At 41.3% G+C, this 15759-nt stretch overlaps 1 protein-coding gene and 1 long non-coding RNA gene across 9 annotated transcripts in view; one reads left to right on the top strand and one right to left on the bottom strand.

The window, feature by feature from the left end:
• Positions 1–10132, bottom strand: part of Arhgap15 (Rho GTPase activating protein 15) — a 647156-nt gene extending 637024 nt beyond the window's left edge. For 4 of the 8 annotated variants that reach the window (XR_001783199.2, XM_006498397.4, XM_006498398.4 and 1 more), the window contains exon 1: positions 10031–10132. Coding sequence is in view for 5 of the 8 variants with exons in the window: in XM_006498397.4 (XP_006498460.1) it covers positions 10031–10041 (11 nt within the window). In the remaining 3 variants the exon portion in view is untranslated. The remainder of the gene's footprint in view (positions 1–10030) is intronic. The other 4 variants (NM_001301831.1, NM_001301832.1, NM_153820.3 and 1 more) reach the window with 2 other exon arrangements.
• Positions 1–15759, top strand: part of Gm39804 — a 49781-nt gene that overhangs the window by 29186 nt on the left and 4836 nt on the right. Inside the window, exon 2 of the long non-coding RNA XR_866182.2 lies at positions 15348–15408. This is a non-coding gene — a long non-coding RNA (predicted gene, 39804). The remainder of the gene's footprint in view (positions 1–15347; positions 15409–15759) is intronic.

Raw genomic sequence — 15759 nt, 5'->3', positions numbered from 1 at the left:
TCTCCCTCTCTCTCTCTCTCTCTCTCTCTCCTTGTCTTTCTGCCTCATTGCTATTATCTAACATGCAAAGGCTCAGCTGCTCAGCCACTCTCTCAGCCCTATGCCCACCAGCCTGCCTAGTACTCTGCCATGATGGTTAGGAACTCACTCTCTGAAACTAGAAGCAAGCACCCAATTAAATGCTTTACTTTTTTTCTTTTTTTTATTGAATATTTTCTTTATTTACAATTCAAATGTTTTCCCCTTTCCAGATCTCCTCTTCTGAACTCCTCCATACCATCCCTCCTGTCCCTGCCTCTATGAGGGTGCTCCTCCACCAACCCACCCACTCCTGTCTTCTTGCTCTGGCATTCTCCTACACTGGAGCATCGAACACCCTCAGGTCCAAGGGCCGCTCCTTCCATTGATGTCCAGCAAGTTCATCCTCTGCCACATATGTGGCCTGAGCCATGGGTTCCTCCATGTGTGCACTTTGGTTGGTGGTCCAGTCCCTGGGAGCTTCGGGGGTCTGGCCTGTTGACACTGTTGCTCCCTCCATGGGGCTGCAAACCCCCTCAGATCCTTCAGTCCTTTTTCCAACTCTTCCATCTAGAACCCCACACTCAGTCCAATGGTTGGCTATGAGCATGCCCCTCTGTATTTGTCAGGCTCTGGCAGAGCCTCTCAGATGACAGCCATATCAGGCTCCCGTTAGCAAGGACTTCCTGGCATCCACAATAGTGTCCGAGTTTGGTGGCTGTATATGGGATGGTTCCCCAGGTGGAGCAGTCTCTGGGTGGCCTTTCCTTCAGTCTCAGCTTCACACTTTGTCTCCATATTTCTTCTGGTGAGTATTTTGTTCCCCCTTCTAAGAAGTACTTGAAGCATCCACATTTTGGTCTTCCTTTTTCTTGGGCTTCATATGATCTGTGAATTGTATCTTGGGTATACCGAACTTTTGGGCTAATATCCACTTCTCAGTGAGTGCATACCGTGTATGCCCTTTTGTGACTGAGTTACTTCACTCAGGATGACAATTTCAAGTTCCATTCATTTGCTTAAGAATTTCATGAAGTTATTGTTTTTAATAGCTGAACAGTATTCACTCCTCCACTGCTGGTGGAATTGCAAGTGGGTACAACCACTCTGGAAATCAATCTGGCAGTTCCTCAGAAAATTGGACATAGTACTACCTGAGGATCCAGCTGTACCACTCCTGGGCATATACCCCGAAGATGCTCCAACATTTAATAAGGACACATGCTCCACTATGTTCATAGCAGCCTTATTTATAATAGCCAGAAGTTGGAAAGAACCCAGATGTCCTTCAACAGAGGAATGAATACAGAAAATGTGGTAAATTTACACAATGGAGTACTATTCAGCTATTAAATGCTTTACTTCATAAGTTGCTTTTGCCATGCTGCCTCTTCAGAAATAGAACAATAAGAATAAATTGATTGGTGTGGTTTTGTCTAAAACTTCATGACATCACATATTTTAGTGTATCCATTTCTCAGAGTTTTGGGAAGGAAAACCATTGTACCAACAAATACAATACTAAAAAAATATGTCTAAGACAAAAGGAACATTTTAGGAGAGCCATCATTGAAACATAAACAGTATGGGGGAAGCTCTGTCTGTAGTTCCCAGAATTTCCTTACAGCTCTGGGGATAGAATGAATCTAGAGGAATGAGAAGGAAGAAGGAGGGGAACTGAGCAGAATTTTAGGTTGCTCCAGATAGACAGAGAGTTGGTGCAATAATTATGGATGATGAAAGGAGAAGAGCATTGTGGGTTGAGGGGCGGTGGCAGTGACTACTTTGGTATTGTGTTTGAAAGATCTGTCTCTGTCTCTCTCTCTCTCGTGTGTGTGTGTGTGTGTGTGTGTGTGTGTGTGTGTGTGTGTGTGTGTGTGAGAGAGAGAGAGAGAGAGAGAGAGAGAGAGAGAGAGAGAGAGAGAGAGATGCTCCCAGCAGGAGTGTACAGGTCTAGAGCTCAATGGACAACTCTCTGATGTTGGTTCTCACTTTCCACCTTGGTTTTTTAAGATAGACTTTCTCTTTGTCTCTGCCTCACTGTGTACGACAGGCTAGCTGGCCCACAGACTTCTGGGTGATTTTCTTGTTTCAACCTCACTAAGATTACATACCCTTGTGTTATTGCATCCTGTTTTGATGTGATTTCTTGGGGTTGGAATTTATATGCTCAGACTTGTTTAGCAAACTTTTGAACCGTTGAGCTCTTATAGCTAACTCACAGGACTGTTTTGATAGAGTTATTTTGATTTGTCATGGACATCTATGGAGAGATGATAGATAGTCAATTGCTTTTACAGTTTTAGTGCTAATTAGTATATAGATAGGATTTGAAGTCACAGAACTAAAGATTACGTAGGAAGAAACATCTAGGACAAAACTAAGATTACATCCTAAGACTAATTTAGATGATTTCCGTGTTTAGAGATCTGAATGGTGGAGTAAAGTCCATAAAAGACACAAAGAATGATCATATACTCAATAAGTCAGAAGGAAATCAGATGAGGACACCCTGGGAAATCAAAGGAGAGGCTAGTAAAGTACAAGAGGGGTCTGCAACAGCAGTATTGCAGTATTTACAGTATTGCAGTATGTGTGGTGAATGCAGTACATGGAATATGTGCAGCATGTGGAGTATACTCAGTGGGTGCAGTATTGCAGTGTGTGCAGTGTGTGTAGTATGTGCAGTATGTGCAGCACATACAGTATGTGCAGTGTATGCAGTGTGTTCAGGATGTATAGAACATGCAGTATTTCAGTACGTGCAGTGTGTGCAGTATGTGTGTAGCATGAGCAGCATGTGTAGTGTGCGGTATGTTCAGCATGTGCAATATTACACTGTGTGCAGTGTGTGTAATATACGCCATGTGTGCAGCAGCAGCATGTGCTGTATGTGCAGTGTGGGCAGTGTGTTCAGTGTCTGCAGTATTGCAGTGTGTGTAGTGTGCACAGTATGTGCAGTATGTGCAGAATGTGCATCTCAAAGGCTGGATAAAATGGAAGTGCAATGGCCACTGTATGTGGCAAGTGAAGAGCTTTGGGGATCTATCTGTAGTATGCATTTTAACACTCATGAGTAACTAGGTTTATGCCTACAAATTTATGTTTGTATTCTTATGTTTGTATGTCTCTTTACTATTTAAAGTTTCCATTGCCTGGAACACATGTCTAATATTTTGTTTCACCAATAAGTTTCAATGCTTTGCAGGATATAATTTTGAAGCTCAAATTAGTTATAGACTTTAATTGAGTTGGGCTATTGTCTATTAAATTAGAAAATAATCTACTTAATAATATATAATTGTATCTGGATGAGATAATTAGCCTTGACAAAATAGGAATCTCCTTGGGGATGGGTTTCTGGGAATGCTTATGTGGTGTTATCATGAGTATATTCAACCTGATATGGGAAACCCCATCTTAATTGTCCGGGGTAGCAGCTTCAGGGCTACCTAAGATGGCAATTGTGCTCACTACTAGAAAGCATGTTTGCTTTCATTTCATTCATTTGCTCTGTGATTCTTTGTTGTGGACACAGTGTTACTTGTTGTCTCATGCTCCTGACACTGTGACTTCCCCTACAATGATTGTCTATATCATTGAGCCTTGAGCTGAAAAAAACCTTTTCCCTCTAAGTTGCTTTCCTCAGAGTATTTCATCATAGCAATAGGGTTAAGGACACTGAGAATGGTGGTACATAGGTATGTTCCCAGCACATGTGAGGGTGAGGTTAGAGGACCGGCATAGGTTAGAGACCAACCTGGCCTACATAAGGGATTGGAGGCTGGCGTGGACCACACAAAACTTTGAGGCATGCCTTGGCTATGTGGTAAAACATGTCTAAGAATCCTTTTTTTTTTTAAACCTACAATTACAAAATAAAAACCTACAATTGTATTGTGTTATCGACTAGGGCCGTTTTTAAATAAAATGTTCCATCTGGTTTTTGGCACCTGGACGTACTGACTGTCATCAGAGGAGCTTCCAACTGTTTCAGGGAAGACAGAAACTAGGAAGCATGAATTCCCTCAACTTCCTCTCCTCATTTCATCTTATCTATATCCAATTCATCTACATTCAAACTCATTAAAGCCTGCTTCCTTCTGTTTAAGGTTATTTATCTACTTGAGCTAGTGATTACACCCATCTGTCTCTGGCTCCTTTGAGACCTGTTGGGTTTCTGGATGTATTGTTCTATTTGCATTCGTTCCCTCCTTGCTTTGAGCATTCATAGTGCAATCTCCCCCTCTCCAGTCTTTAGAAAGGTTTGTTTCATGAATGCTGTGCTATCTCTGGTTTCTTACTTTCTTCAAGATCTCCTGCCAAAGAGATCCTGTCAGTAGTTTTTTGTTTGTTTGTTTGTTCACTTGTTTTAATTACAGAGTCCAGAACAAGCCCCCTCCTTTGCAGTGAAAACAGATATGGCTTTTTAAAACAAATGCAAACTCATTCATAATAATAAATAATAATAATAATAATAATGATAATAATAATAATAAAGATAGCATGCAAAACTTGATCAATATAAAATTTTGTCAATTTATGAAACCTGAAAAGCAAGAGTCTGTCTGCTGAGGTCCCTTCTGAAGGCAGAGCTGAAACAGCCAGAGGTATTCTCTCTGAAGATTCCCTTGTCACTCTCATGAAGTATGGATAGGAGCTCCAAAAGTTACAAGGACACGAAGAATAGTTTAGAGCCACTATCAAAATCACTGTATTTGTCTTACATATATATTTTTGTGAATTCATTCCATATGAAATAATTGCACAAAAAAACATTATTCCACAGAAAATTGAAAATGACCACTGTGACTCTTATAAGAAAGTCATGGGCCGGGCAGTGGTGGCGCATGCCTTTAATCCCAGCACTTGGGAGACAGAGGCAGGTGGATTTCTGAGTTTGAGGCCAGCCTGGTCTACAGAGTGAGTTCCAGGACAGCCAGGGCTACACAGAGAAACCCTGTCTTGAAAAAGCCACAAAAAAGAAGAAGAAGAAGAAGAAGAAGAAGAAGAAGAAGAAGAAGAAGAAGAAGAAGAAGAAGAAGAAGAAGAAGAAGAAGAAGAAGAAGAAAAGAAAATCATGATTTAATATATGCTCATATTGAATATTATACTGATGTAAAATAAAGTATTAGATGATTTATTTTTATCTTGAAAAATAATCCCTCTATCATTGATAAATTTTTAAAAAATTAATGTTGGAGAAGCATGTGAAGTTATGCCTCTAAATGAACAGACATACACACACACAAACACACACACACATATATATATGTGTGTGTGTGTATATATACATATGCATTCTACAGGAAGAATCCAAGGAGTATAAATCCATAGGAAAATGTCTGGGTAAGGTCAGGGTGAATGATGTAGACCAAAAGATAAATGTGGTCATGGTTTTCTCCGAAAATCTCCTTTGATGTGGAATCATCTCAATAAGTCACCTAAAGACTTCCACGAAAAGCAGAGTATTTGTAAAGTGTAGCCTGGCCAAGAGACGCTGGGTGCCTGGGCAAGGAAGTTAGGAGTGTGCCCTGTAACTGAGTTCAGCCTGTCTGCAAATCCCAAGGAGTACAGCACTCAACAGTGAGAAAATTTGCAGAAGCAGACTAATGTTCGGGTAAGGAAACCCACTAGCTGCCAGTGTGGGATCTACAGCAGGGAGAGTGCCACTCACAGCTATTGTCAGCTCCAAGTTGCTGTGCTCAGCAGGTGAATGCAGGTGCATTCCCATCCCTCTACCCTCCCCTCCCATTACATCACCTTTCAGCAGACCTGGACCCCTCATTCCTGCTTTGAGGTTCTCTGTCTGCCCTTGACTGTGCTTGCAAAGATTGATACATCACTTCCTGCTCTTTAGAAACTCACAAGCCCTCCTCACAATTTCCCTGAATTGTCTGACAGGAAAGATCAAAATGTGTATTTACTAGTCACAAAGTTTTTTCTAGATTTTGTGGCCTGGCAAACAGCAATAGCAGCAAAATATTGAATGGGTTTCTGAGTCCAGATCAAACATGCTCTGTACCATTTTGTGGTAATTAATATGTTTAATTTGAATTGTAATAACTTTTTTGAACACTGGCTGTTCTTGCAGAGGACCTGGGTTCTAATCCTAGGATTCACAAGAGAGATCACAACTGTCTGAAACTCCAGTTCCTGGGGATCTGGCACTCTCCTTTGGCCTCTGCAGGATGGCTGCCACATGATGTACAGACAGACACACAGGCAAAACTCTTATACACATAAAATAGAAGCAAACTCATCTTTCAAACTATGCTAACTTTTGTCCTAGATTATAAACCTCACAATGTTCAAAGGATGTTTGCATAAATGGTTGTTGAAAATCTGTTTCCTGGAAACCCTTATTTTATTCAGAGCTCCCTTTAATGTATTTCTGTCTAACTACACCTTTGCAGAAGTTGGGAGCAATACTTTTAAATGCAACCATTTGTGACACTGGAGTGAGAGCCTGTGCTTTTGAGAAGCACAATCACCTCTCTGGGAAAGTGCTTCACTTCCTAATTCAGCAAAATATTTCTATCTGAGCAAAGCCCATGTGCTACAGGTGTAGATTCACTGGGTGAGATTGGACCTGAGTTTCAATTCCAGGGTTCTTGCATCTGATCCCAGTGAATGAGGCCAGACACAAACCTCAGGTCTTACCATGGTGATGGGAACAGTATTCTTTTGCCTTCAAGTTTGAGGAAAGGACGAAACATTAGCCTGAAGCACTGCTGTTGAGTCAGTGAGAATTTCTGCAGACGTAGAAAGTATGAAGACCTAACCCTGAGAGTCCCAGGGGAGATCCTTGATCCAGCTATTCCTGACCTTGTGTTCTGTGGAGCTGTCCTGAGTCAAGTACTATCTCGCTATCGCTACCCCTGCTAGCTTTGCATCATCAGCAACAAAACAGTTTTGTCTGCTATCAGGTAAGATTCATAAAAATTATAAGTTCATTTCCTACGTTTGTCATATAACACATATTTCACATTATAAAATTATGATATCCAAGCAGTTCATCTCAGAGCCTCAAAGACAACACCCCCCCACACACACATACACACCCCCCACACATACACACACCCCCACACACACACACATACACACACACACATACACACACACACATACACACACACTCACATACACACACACACACACACACACACACACACACACACACACAATCTTCAGTCAGGGCAGATGGTTCAGTAGGTAAAGCCTTTACTGCCTAAGCATGAAGATCAGGGTTTGAATCCCCAAGCTTCCACATTAAAAACTCAGAGACTGTGGCCTGGGCTTGTAATCTCGATACTGGAAAGGCAGAGGAGATGGGAGGGTGTCTGGAGTTTTCTGGACATCGAGTCTAGCTTAATAACTGAGCTACCTGATCACTGAGATATATTATTGAGAGGAATTAAGGAGGACGTGTGACTTCTGGCCTATACTCGAACACAAATATGAGTGAGCATGCAGACACACACATATGTGCACCTCCACAAGCACACTCGAATGTACACACAGACCACACTCCTTCATTCACAAAAATCGTCTACGTTGTTCCAGGTATTTTGCGTATGAAAACACAAAACTTTTCTGAAGCTACATTGCAGAAGTTTCTCACTGGTGTGAAAAAAGCTGTGTACTTGTACAGGACTCATTTATAAAGATGAGTATACCTCTGAGCTAGATCCTTGTTAGGCACTCTTAGAAAGTCTGTCTTTAAATTTCACTGATTGGACTGGGGTAGCAAGACGCTCTGTCCAGGATAGTTCACAACTGGTTATCATGCACAACATCTTTAAACGAGATTGGAAACTGTCAACATTGAAGTGGTCATTTGGATGCTGCTGTCTGAAAGATCATATTAGAGCTACGCTGGGGAGCCGAGAAGGCCTGGCAAGGACATCAAGACCATGTGGCCTTCCTTTAGAGTATTAGGCTGTCTGCCTTAGAGTCCCTCTCTCTATTTTGCATCATGAAATAAGTAAACTGCGGGATTCTAGATCAGACACAGCTGTGGAGTACCCCATGACAGAGGGTCAAAAATTAGCAAAAAGAGAGTACACAGGAAAGACTTTTCTCCTTTCGGTGTTCTTTATCAGCTCTGCTCTGCAATGAGTTTGGAAATAAAATTCTCTGTCTTGTTTCATGTCACTTAAACGTGCCTAGCTATTCAACATGCACAAAGGCAGAATGATCTGGAATAACTCATTTGTAATCAAGTCCCTTAAGATTTGGTCTGAATAGTCCAGAGTCTGAGCACCGTTGTTTTGCAAAACAGGTCTGAAATCATCAGTTTGTATATTTCACTTGCTGCTTTGTCTACATCCCTCCCAAACTGTCTTAATTTATCCTTCATTTCACACATACTCCAAAAAACATCTGACATTAACAGTATCTGCAAAAACACTTATTACAAATAATTCGGTTTTCAATCACATGAAATATTTTAAACCTTAATGGTCTTATCCGTACTTCAGATGCTTGCCTGAACATTCATTTTTTTTTTTTTTTTTGCTAGTGTGTGGGTTCTATCACCTCTATTCATGTGCTGTTCTTTTTATAATACAATGAAATCAGCAATAACATATCAACAAAAATTATCTGAAGAATACAGCTCAGGAGGCAAAGTCTCAGCAGCACAATATTGAAGACCGATTTAAATACTGCTCTCCATAGTGAGGAAATACAACAAATTGAAACTCTAATCAGAATATCAACGCAAGTATATATTACCAAGATCTTCTGACATGCTAACAATAAAAAGTATTGGATACCATGTCCTTAATCTCTATTTTTCTGTAATCATTTCAACAGTCAACAAGTAGCTAGCTTCAGTGTGGACAATTGAAGAGAACTTAAATGCATCGTGACATGAGTGTATCAGCCTGCTGAATAATTTCCTTTAAAACTGACTATGTCAAAAAATATGTATAAATGTCTTTCAATAGAGCACAATAAAAGAAAAAAGATTGTTGCCACTTATCAATCCTGTAACCATTTTTAATAACCCCCAATATTTGCATTGTGGGGTGCACTTCCTTATCCACCAGCACGATAAAATACTGTGAGAGACAAGGGGATAATATCTTGCGCTTTTATTAAATTTTTACAAAACTCTCCAGTTATATTTGTTTAGCTATTTGTCTCAGATTAGCAACATTTTGATGATATCTCTAGCTACATTAGAATGCACGGAGACATTGGCACAATGTCAGTGGCTAAGCAAAGCTCTTGCTGGTTTGCAGTGAACAAATTCTTTTCATTTCAAAGGTTTATTATTTCAGAACACTTAAAAATACAGTTACCTTAAACAACAAAAGGATGTCTCAAGTGAGCCCTCTTCCCAGAAACAACAGCCAGTGAAATCAGGTGAAACGTTTGTTTTCAACATAAATGTCTTTTTATGAATTAGAAAGTTGGCCTGATGTTATCCAGTTCAACACAGAAATGTTAGGGGAAATGCTCAGTTGTGACGAAGCTTATCATTTTATGTGATACAATTTTCTTGCTTCTTAGTGGCTGTTTTATCCAGTTATGTTTGAGAACCTTCTTATAGCTCTTTACATATTGCCTGAGAGGGAGTATTTTTCTCACTGAAATTTAAGAGGCCCTCTCCTATTGTTATTTATAGTGGCTTTTTTTTTTCTCTCGTTATGTGTATTTCTGATAATTCGAGTTTTAAAGTAGCTATCAGTTAAGGGCACATGGTCTCATGTATTTTACGAACAATTACTTTTAAAAGCACTTTCAATCTAAAACTTTTCTATACTCAGTCTTTAACATTTTAGTCTAAAATCATGAAAAGATACTAGTATAATATTTCCATAAAGGAAGTATGAATTTGACAGTTGCAGTTATGAGACAGAATACACCTTTCTGCACTGAAAGAAACAAGCTGATATTTGGCTCATAGGTAAGAGCCTTCCAATCTGTAGAAATGATTATGCATTTGTGCCAGCAATACTTTCAAGTAGTTAACCCACAGTACAAATGTAAAGTTACATACCTTTTCTCCATGGTGACTTGCTATTAAAACTGCCATCAACTCCTTTTACTGACTCTTACAACAAAACGGAAAGGAGTAAGGTCACGTGTCCTAAGGGGAGGCCTGTGTTCGTTGCTGCTTAATTTCAGTACTTAAGAAAAAAAAAAAAAAGGCGGGGGCAAAGGGTGAGCAGAGACTTTAAAAAACAACCCACTTCCTGGGTACATGTAGTTAACCACATTATTCCCCTTAGAGTTTGCCTTGCACAGTCAGTCAATAATATCATTATTTATCAATGTTATAGTCAGTTTTCAAGTGTCGTATATTTATATGTGGTGCATCAAGTTATTCTAAAAGAGAAAATGTGATTAAAATTTTAGCCACTGGGTTGGGTTGGGTCAGGGGAGGAACTGGCTGTCAAGAAGAGTGGAAAGTTCCTCTTTCTCTGTCTTCTAGTAAGGCCTGGGTTATCTTATGTATATTCATGCTATCAAAAAAGCACTGCATATCTATTGGGAAACCAAGACCTCAGCTCTAACCCAGTACTGGTACTTGCCACACTTGTGGCTAGACATACAAGAGACTACTTGAGTTAGGTGCAGATGCACCAGAACTTTAGAGCAGGAATCCCAGAGCCAGCAGGTGCCCAGGGAGAGTTGCTCAGAATGCCTGCTATAGCATGAAACAGCATGAAGTTTCACCCTGGCACATTCTCTCTGAGTTTCCCAAGCAGATCTGAAATGCCATGAAAAATATTTGTGCAAACCACACAGCCCTTTAGTCTAACATAAAGAAAACGTCAGAATAAACTGTCCAAGGGCTGTCCTTTGGGCAAGCGCCTGTCCCTCTGATAGCAAGCTTCAGCTGATCTCAGGATCAGCCCTCATGTGTGCATCTACACTGAAAGTCTGCCCCTTAGTTACCAGGCTTAGTAAGGTTTTGAGATTTGCAAGGTATCACAAAAAGGAGATCGGTGGAAGATTTTGAGGGTGGGTTGGTGTCCTTATCCCTCTACTGGGAGTCCCGTATAACGCAGGAGGTAGCCACTCCATATCTGCTACTGTTAGGAGTCTCAGCTACAGTCACCTTCATAGACTGCCTGAGGTCTTCCCAATGCCAGATCTCTGGCATGTCAGAGTCATTCCCCCACCCCATCCCCCACCAGGCCAATTTCTCTTCACTCTCCCGGCTCTCCCTAAACCTACACACCATTCCCCATCCTCTCTCCCCTGCATTTCCCTTCCTCCACCCATCCCCAGTGACTATTTTACTTCCCCTTCTAAGTGAGATTCAAGCATCCTTCCTTGGGCCCTTTTGGTTATTTCACTTCTTTGGCTCTGTTGGATTGTAGCATGGGTATCCTTAAGGCTAATGTCCAATTATAAGTGAGTATATACCATGCATGTCAGTTTTGGTCTGGGTTACCTTACTCAGGATGTTTTGTAGTCCCATCTTTTGTCTGCAAATTTCACGATGTTCTTACTTTTAATAGCTAAGTAGTATTCCGTTGTGTAAATGAACGGCCCTTACTTACTGGCTGATTGCTATGAAGCGACTTCATGATCAAGGCAACTCTTACAAGAGAAAGAATTTAACTGAGGGGTTGCTTAAAGTTTCAGAGGTTCAGTCCGTTATCAACATGGCAGAAAGCAGACAGGCGTGGCACAGGAGCAGAGTCATTTCCTTCCAAATGTGTGAGAAAATAGATCACAGTATCTTCTCATCAGATTAATTGGATGAGAGCTCTGTGGAACACAGAGTTGGGGACTGCTTTCCAATCTCACTCATTCAATTCGCTGTCTAATGTCCTTCCTAAATGGACCTCCTTAGATATATGGGTCCACGGGTACTTTGCTGAGTGTTCACTCTTGGTGTCTGCAAGGAAGTAGGAAGAATGATGATCGACTGGAGGAAAGCTGAATCCAGGCACCAATTTTGCTGCTGCTGCTTAGCCTTGGCCAAGCCATTTACTTTCCTGAAAACTCAGTGAGTTATCCACATAATGGAGCACAGAGATATAAAAATTCTGCTGTAGGGAGCAAAATAAGTAGGTTTAACTAATCTGCACATCTCTAAAAACTATAAGTTTCTTAGTTACTGGCTGATTTCTATGACGCAACTTCATGACCAAGGCAACCCTTACAAGAGAAAGAATTTAAGTGAGAGCTTGCTTAAAGTTTCAGAGGTTCAGTCCTTTATCAACATGGTAGGAAGTAGACAGGCATGGGAAAGGAGCAGTAGCTGAGAGGTTTATATTCTCAATCACAATGACCAGTAGCAAGAAGTAAGAAGCAAAGAGGGGGGGGAGAGAGAGAGAGAGAGAGAGAGAGAGAAAAGAAGAAGAAGAAGAAGAAGAAGAAGAAGAAGAAGAAGAAGAAGAAGAAGAAGAAGAAGAAGAAGAAGAAGAAGAAGAAGAAGAAAGGAGAGGAGAAGAGAGGAGAGCAGAGTAGAGAAAAGGAGAACAGAGGAGAGGAGAGGAGAGGAGAGGAGAGGAGAGGAGAGGAGAGGAGAGGAGAGGAGAGGAGAGGAGAGGAGAGGAGAGGAGAGGAGAGGAGAGGAGAGGAGAGGAGAGGAGAGGCAAACAAAGCCACACCTCCTAATCTTTCTCAAACAGTTTTACCAACTGTCTTAGACAGGTTTTTTTTTTATTTTTAAATTTTTAATTTTTATTTTTTAAATTAGGTATTTTCTTCATTTACATTTCAAATGCTATCCCAAAAGTCCCCCAGACCCTCCATCCCCCATTCCTCTACCCACCTACTCCCACTTCTTGGCCCCGGCGCTCCCTCTTACTGAGGCATATAAAGTTTGCAAGACCAAGGGGCCTCTCTTCCCAATGATGGCCGACTAGGCCATCTTCTGATACATATGCAGCTAGAGACACGAGTTCCGGGGGTACTTGTTAGTCAGGGTTTTTATTCCTGGACAAAACATCATGACCAAGAAGCAAGTTGGGGAGGAAAGGGTTTATTCGGCTTACACTTCCACACTGCTGTTCATCACCAAAGGAAGTCAGGACTGGAAATCAAGCAGGTCAGAAAGCAGGAGCTGATGCAGAGGCCATGGAGGGATGTTCTTTACTGGCTTCCTTCCCCTGGCTTGCTCAGTCTGCTTTCTTATAGAACCAAGACTACCAGCCCAGTGATGGCACCACCCACAAGGGAACCTCCCCCCTTTATCACTAATTGAGAAAATGCCTTGCAGCTGGATCTCGAGGAGGCATCTCCTCAACCGAAGCTCCTTTCTCTGTGATAACTCCAGCCTGTGTCAAGTTGACTCAAAACCAGCCAGTACAATTGACCCCTTGTCAACTTGACACACAAACACAACACTAGTAAGCCTCATCCCTTACATTCTTATGCATCCCCAAGATCTAAATAACTTTAAAAGTCCTACAGTCTTTACATATTAAAAGTTCAATCCCTTTAAAATATCCAATATCTTTTAAAATTCAAAGTCTTTTAAAAATTCAAAGTCTCTCAACTGTAGACTCCAATAAAATATCTTCTTTCTTCAAGAGGGGAAATACATCAGTGCACAGTCACAATCAAAAGCAAAAATTAAACTCCAACTGTCCAATGTCTGGGATCCAACTCACAATTTTCTGGGCTCCGTTGTGCTTGGGTCACTTCTCCAGCCCTGTCCTTTGTAGCACATGACTTGTCTTCTAGGCTCCAACTGCCTGTACTCCACTGCTGCTGCTGTTCTTGGTGATCATCTCATAGTACTGGCATCTCCAAAACGCTGCTGTCTTCCACTGTAACTTGGCTTCAACAATAGCCTCTCATAGGCTCTTTTCATGGTGCCAAGCCTCAACTCCTTTGCATGACTCCTTCAGTCCTGGGCCATCAATTGCAACTGAGGCTGCACCTTCACCAATGGCCTTCCATGGCCTCTCATAGTGCCGAGCCTCAGCTGCTCTGTGTGACCTCTTCATGCCTTCAAAACCAGTACCACCTGGATAACTCTGTGCTCTCAGAAAACATTTCCCAGAAGATGTTACCTCAATGATGCTGGTTTCTTCTTAATAACCACTAATTTCTTAGCTCCAGCTAACTACCATCAATAGTCCCAGTAATGCAAAAGTTTCACTCTACTAGTTCTGGTATCTTGTTAACCACTACTGATTCTTCAGCCCCAGCTAACCAGAACCACAGAATCTTCACAATCAAAATAACAATGGACCTGAACAGAGTCTTTAACCTTCCCTCTGAAATTTCAAAAGCCAGACCTCCACCTTCTGCACTGTTCTCAACGTTATCTTACAAGCTCCTACACAACATCCCACAGAGCTCTTAACATCGAATGGATCTTCAAGCCCAAAGTTCCAAAGTCCTTCCACAGTCCTCCCCAAAATATGGTCAGGTTGTCACAGGAATACCCCAATATGCTGGTACCAATTTGTCTTAGTCAGGGTTTCTATTCCTGGACAAAACATCATGACCAAGAGGCAAGTTGGGGAGGAAAGAGTTTATTCGGCTTACACTTCCATACTGCTGTTCAACACCTAAGGAAGTCAGGACTGGAACTCAAGCAAGGCAATAAGTAACATCCCTCCATGGCCTCTGCATCAGCTCCTGCTTCCTGACCTGCTTGAGTTCCCATCCTGACATTCTTTGGTGGTTAACAGCAATGTGGAAGGTGTAAGCTGAATAAACCCTTTCCTCCCCAACTTGCTTCTTGGTCATGATGGTTTGTGCAGAAATAGAAATCCTGACTAAGACACCAACTATTCAAACATCTGAGCCTATGGAGTCATGAAGCATGCCACAAATTCAAGACAGCTAGTTTTAAACCTTGGTAAATTCCTGTTGGACTTAGAAATCAAGGATAAGCAGTGTAAATTGAGTGTCTCTTTAAGAACAACTATCAATGCAATGCACTAAATGTAGCCACAGGTGCCTTTTCCTTTCACACGGCTTTGTCTTGGTTTGCCCTGTGAGGAGCAATGGATACTCATCATGATTAAGGATCTAGGTCCTGTGGTGTCATTCATCAGTACACAGGCTCGTTCATTCACAGAGGGAATACTTAATGAGTTTTGCAGTGAGCCATGTATTAGGCCACACAGTTTATGTCCCTTGTGCCCTTGGCTCCAATCGTCACAACTGCTTCATGAATCAGACACTATTATGATACTGCTTTTCTACCCAAGGAAAATGAGATTCATTTATGAGCCACATCAGTATAGAGGAGCCAGAAGTCAAACTCCGAGGCTCTCCTTTGGGGCCCTTATTCTAACTGAACAGTCCATCTTGGCACCTCCCACTCCACAGCATAGCCCTTCGAGTGAGTGACAATGAATGCTGAAGTCCCACCTATGCTATTTCGTTTACAGTCTCTACTGACATCGGTGGTAGACTTTGAAGTTCGGAGCCATTTCCAGGAGGCATATTGAGGTCAGTCTCTCAGAGTTTTCTCTAAAAGTGTAAAGAATATCAAATAAATAAAATGAAGTTCAGTATAAACAGAAATACAGTTTGTTGATAAATGCCGAGAAGTGGCTGGGCATCTACCTGCCCAGGTCATTCTATAAACAGACTCGAAACCATCCTAATGATAATCGTAATGGGAGCTTTTAAAGGAAGAACTAACAACTATCAGAATTTCCATAGAAATATATATATCTAAAGTATTTGAGTTCATTTTGGAATAAAAGCAAAAAGTCACCTGACTTGATTTGGTAAATATTAACATGCTACAAAATCATAGCCATAAAAATAAATATTAAAGCTGGACATAGTGCTTCA

This window comes from Mus musculus, chromosome 2 (assembly GCF_000001635.26).
Source record: "Mus musculus strain C57BL/6J chromosome 2, GRCm38.p6 C57BL/6J".
NCBI lineage: Eukaryota > Metazoa > Chordata > Mammalia > Rodentia > Muridae > Mus > Mus musculus.
The sequence above is the reverse complement of the archived record's forward strand: the minus strand, read 5'-3'. Positions and strand labels throughout refer to the sequence as shown.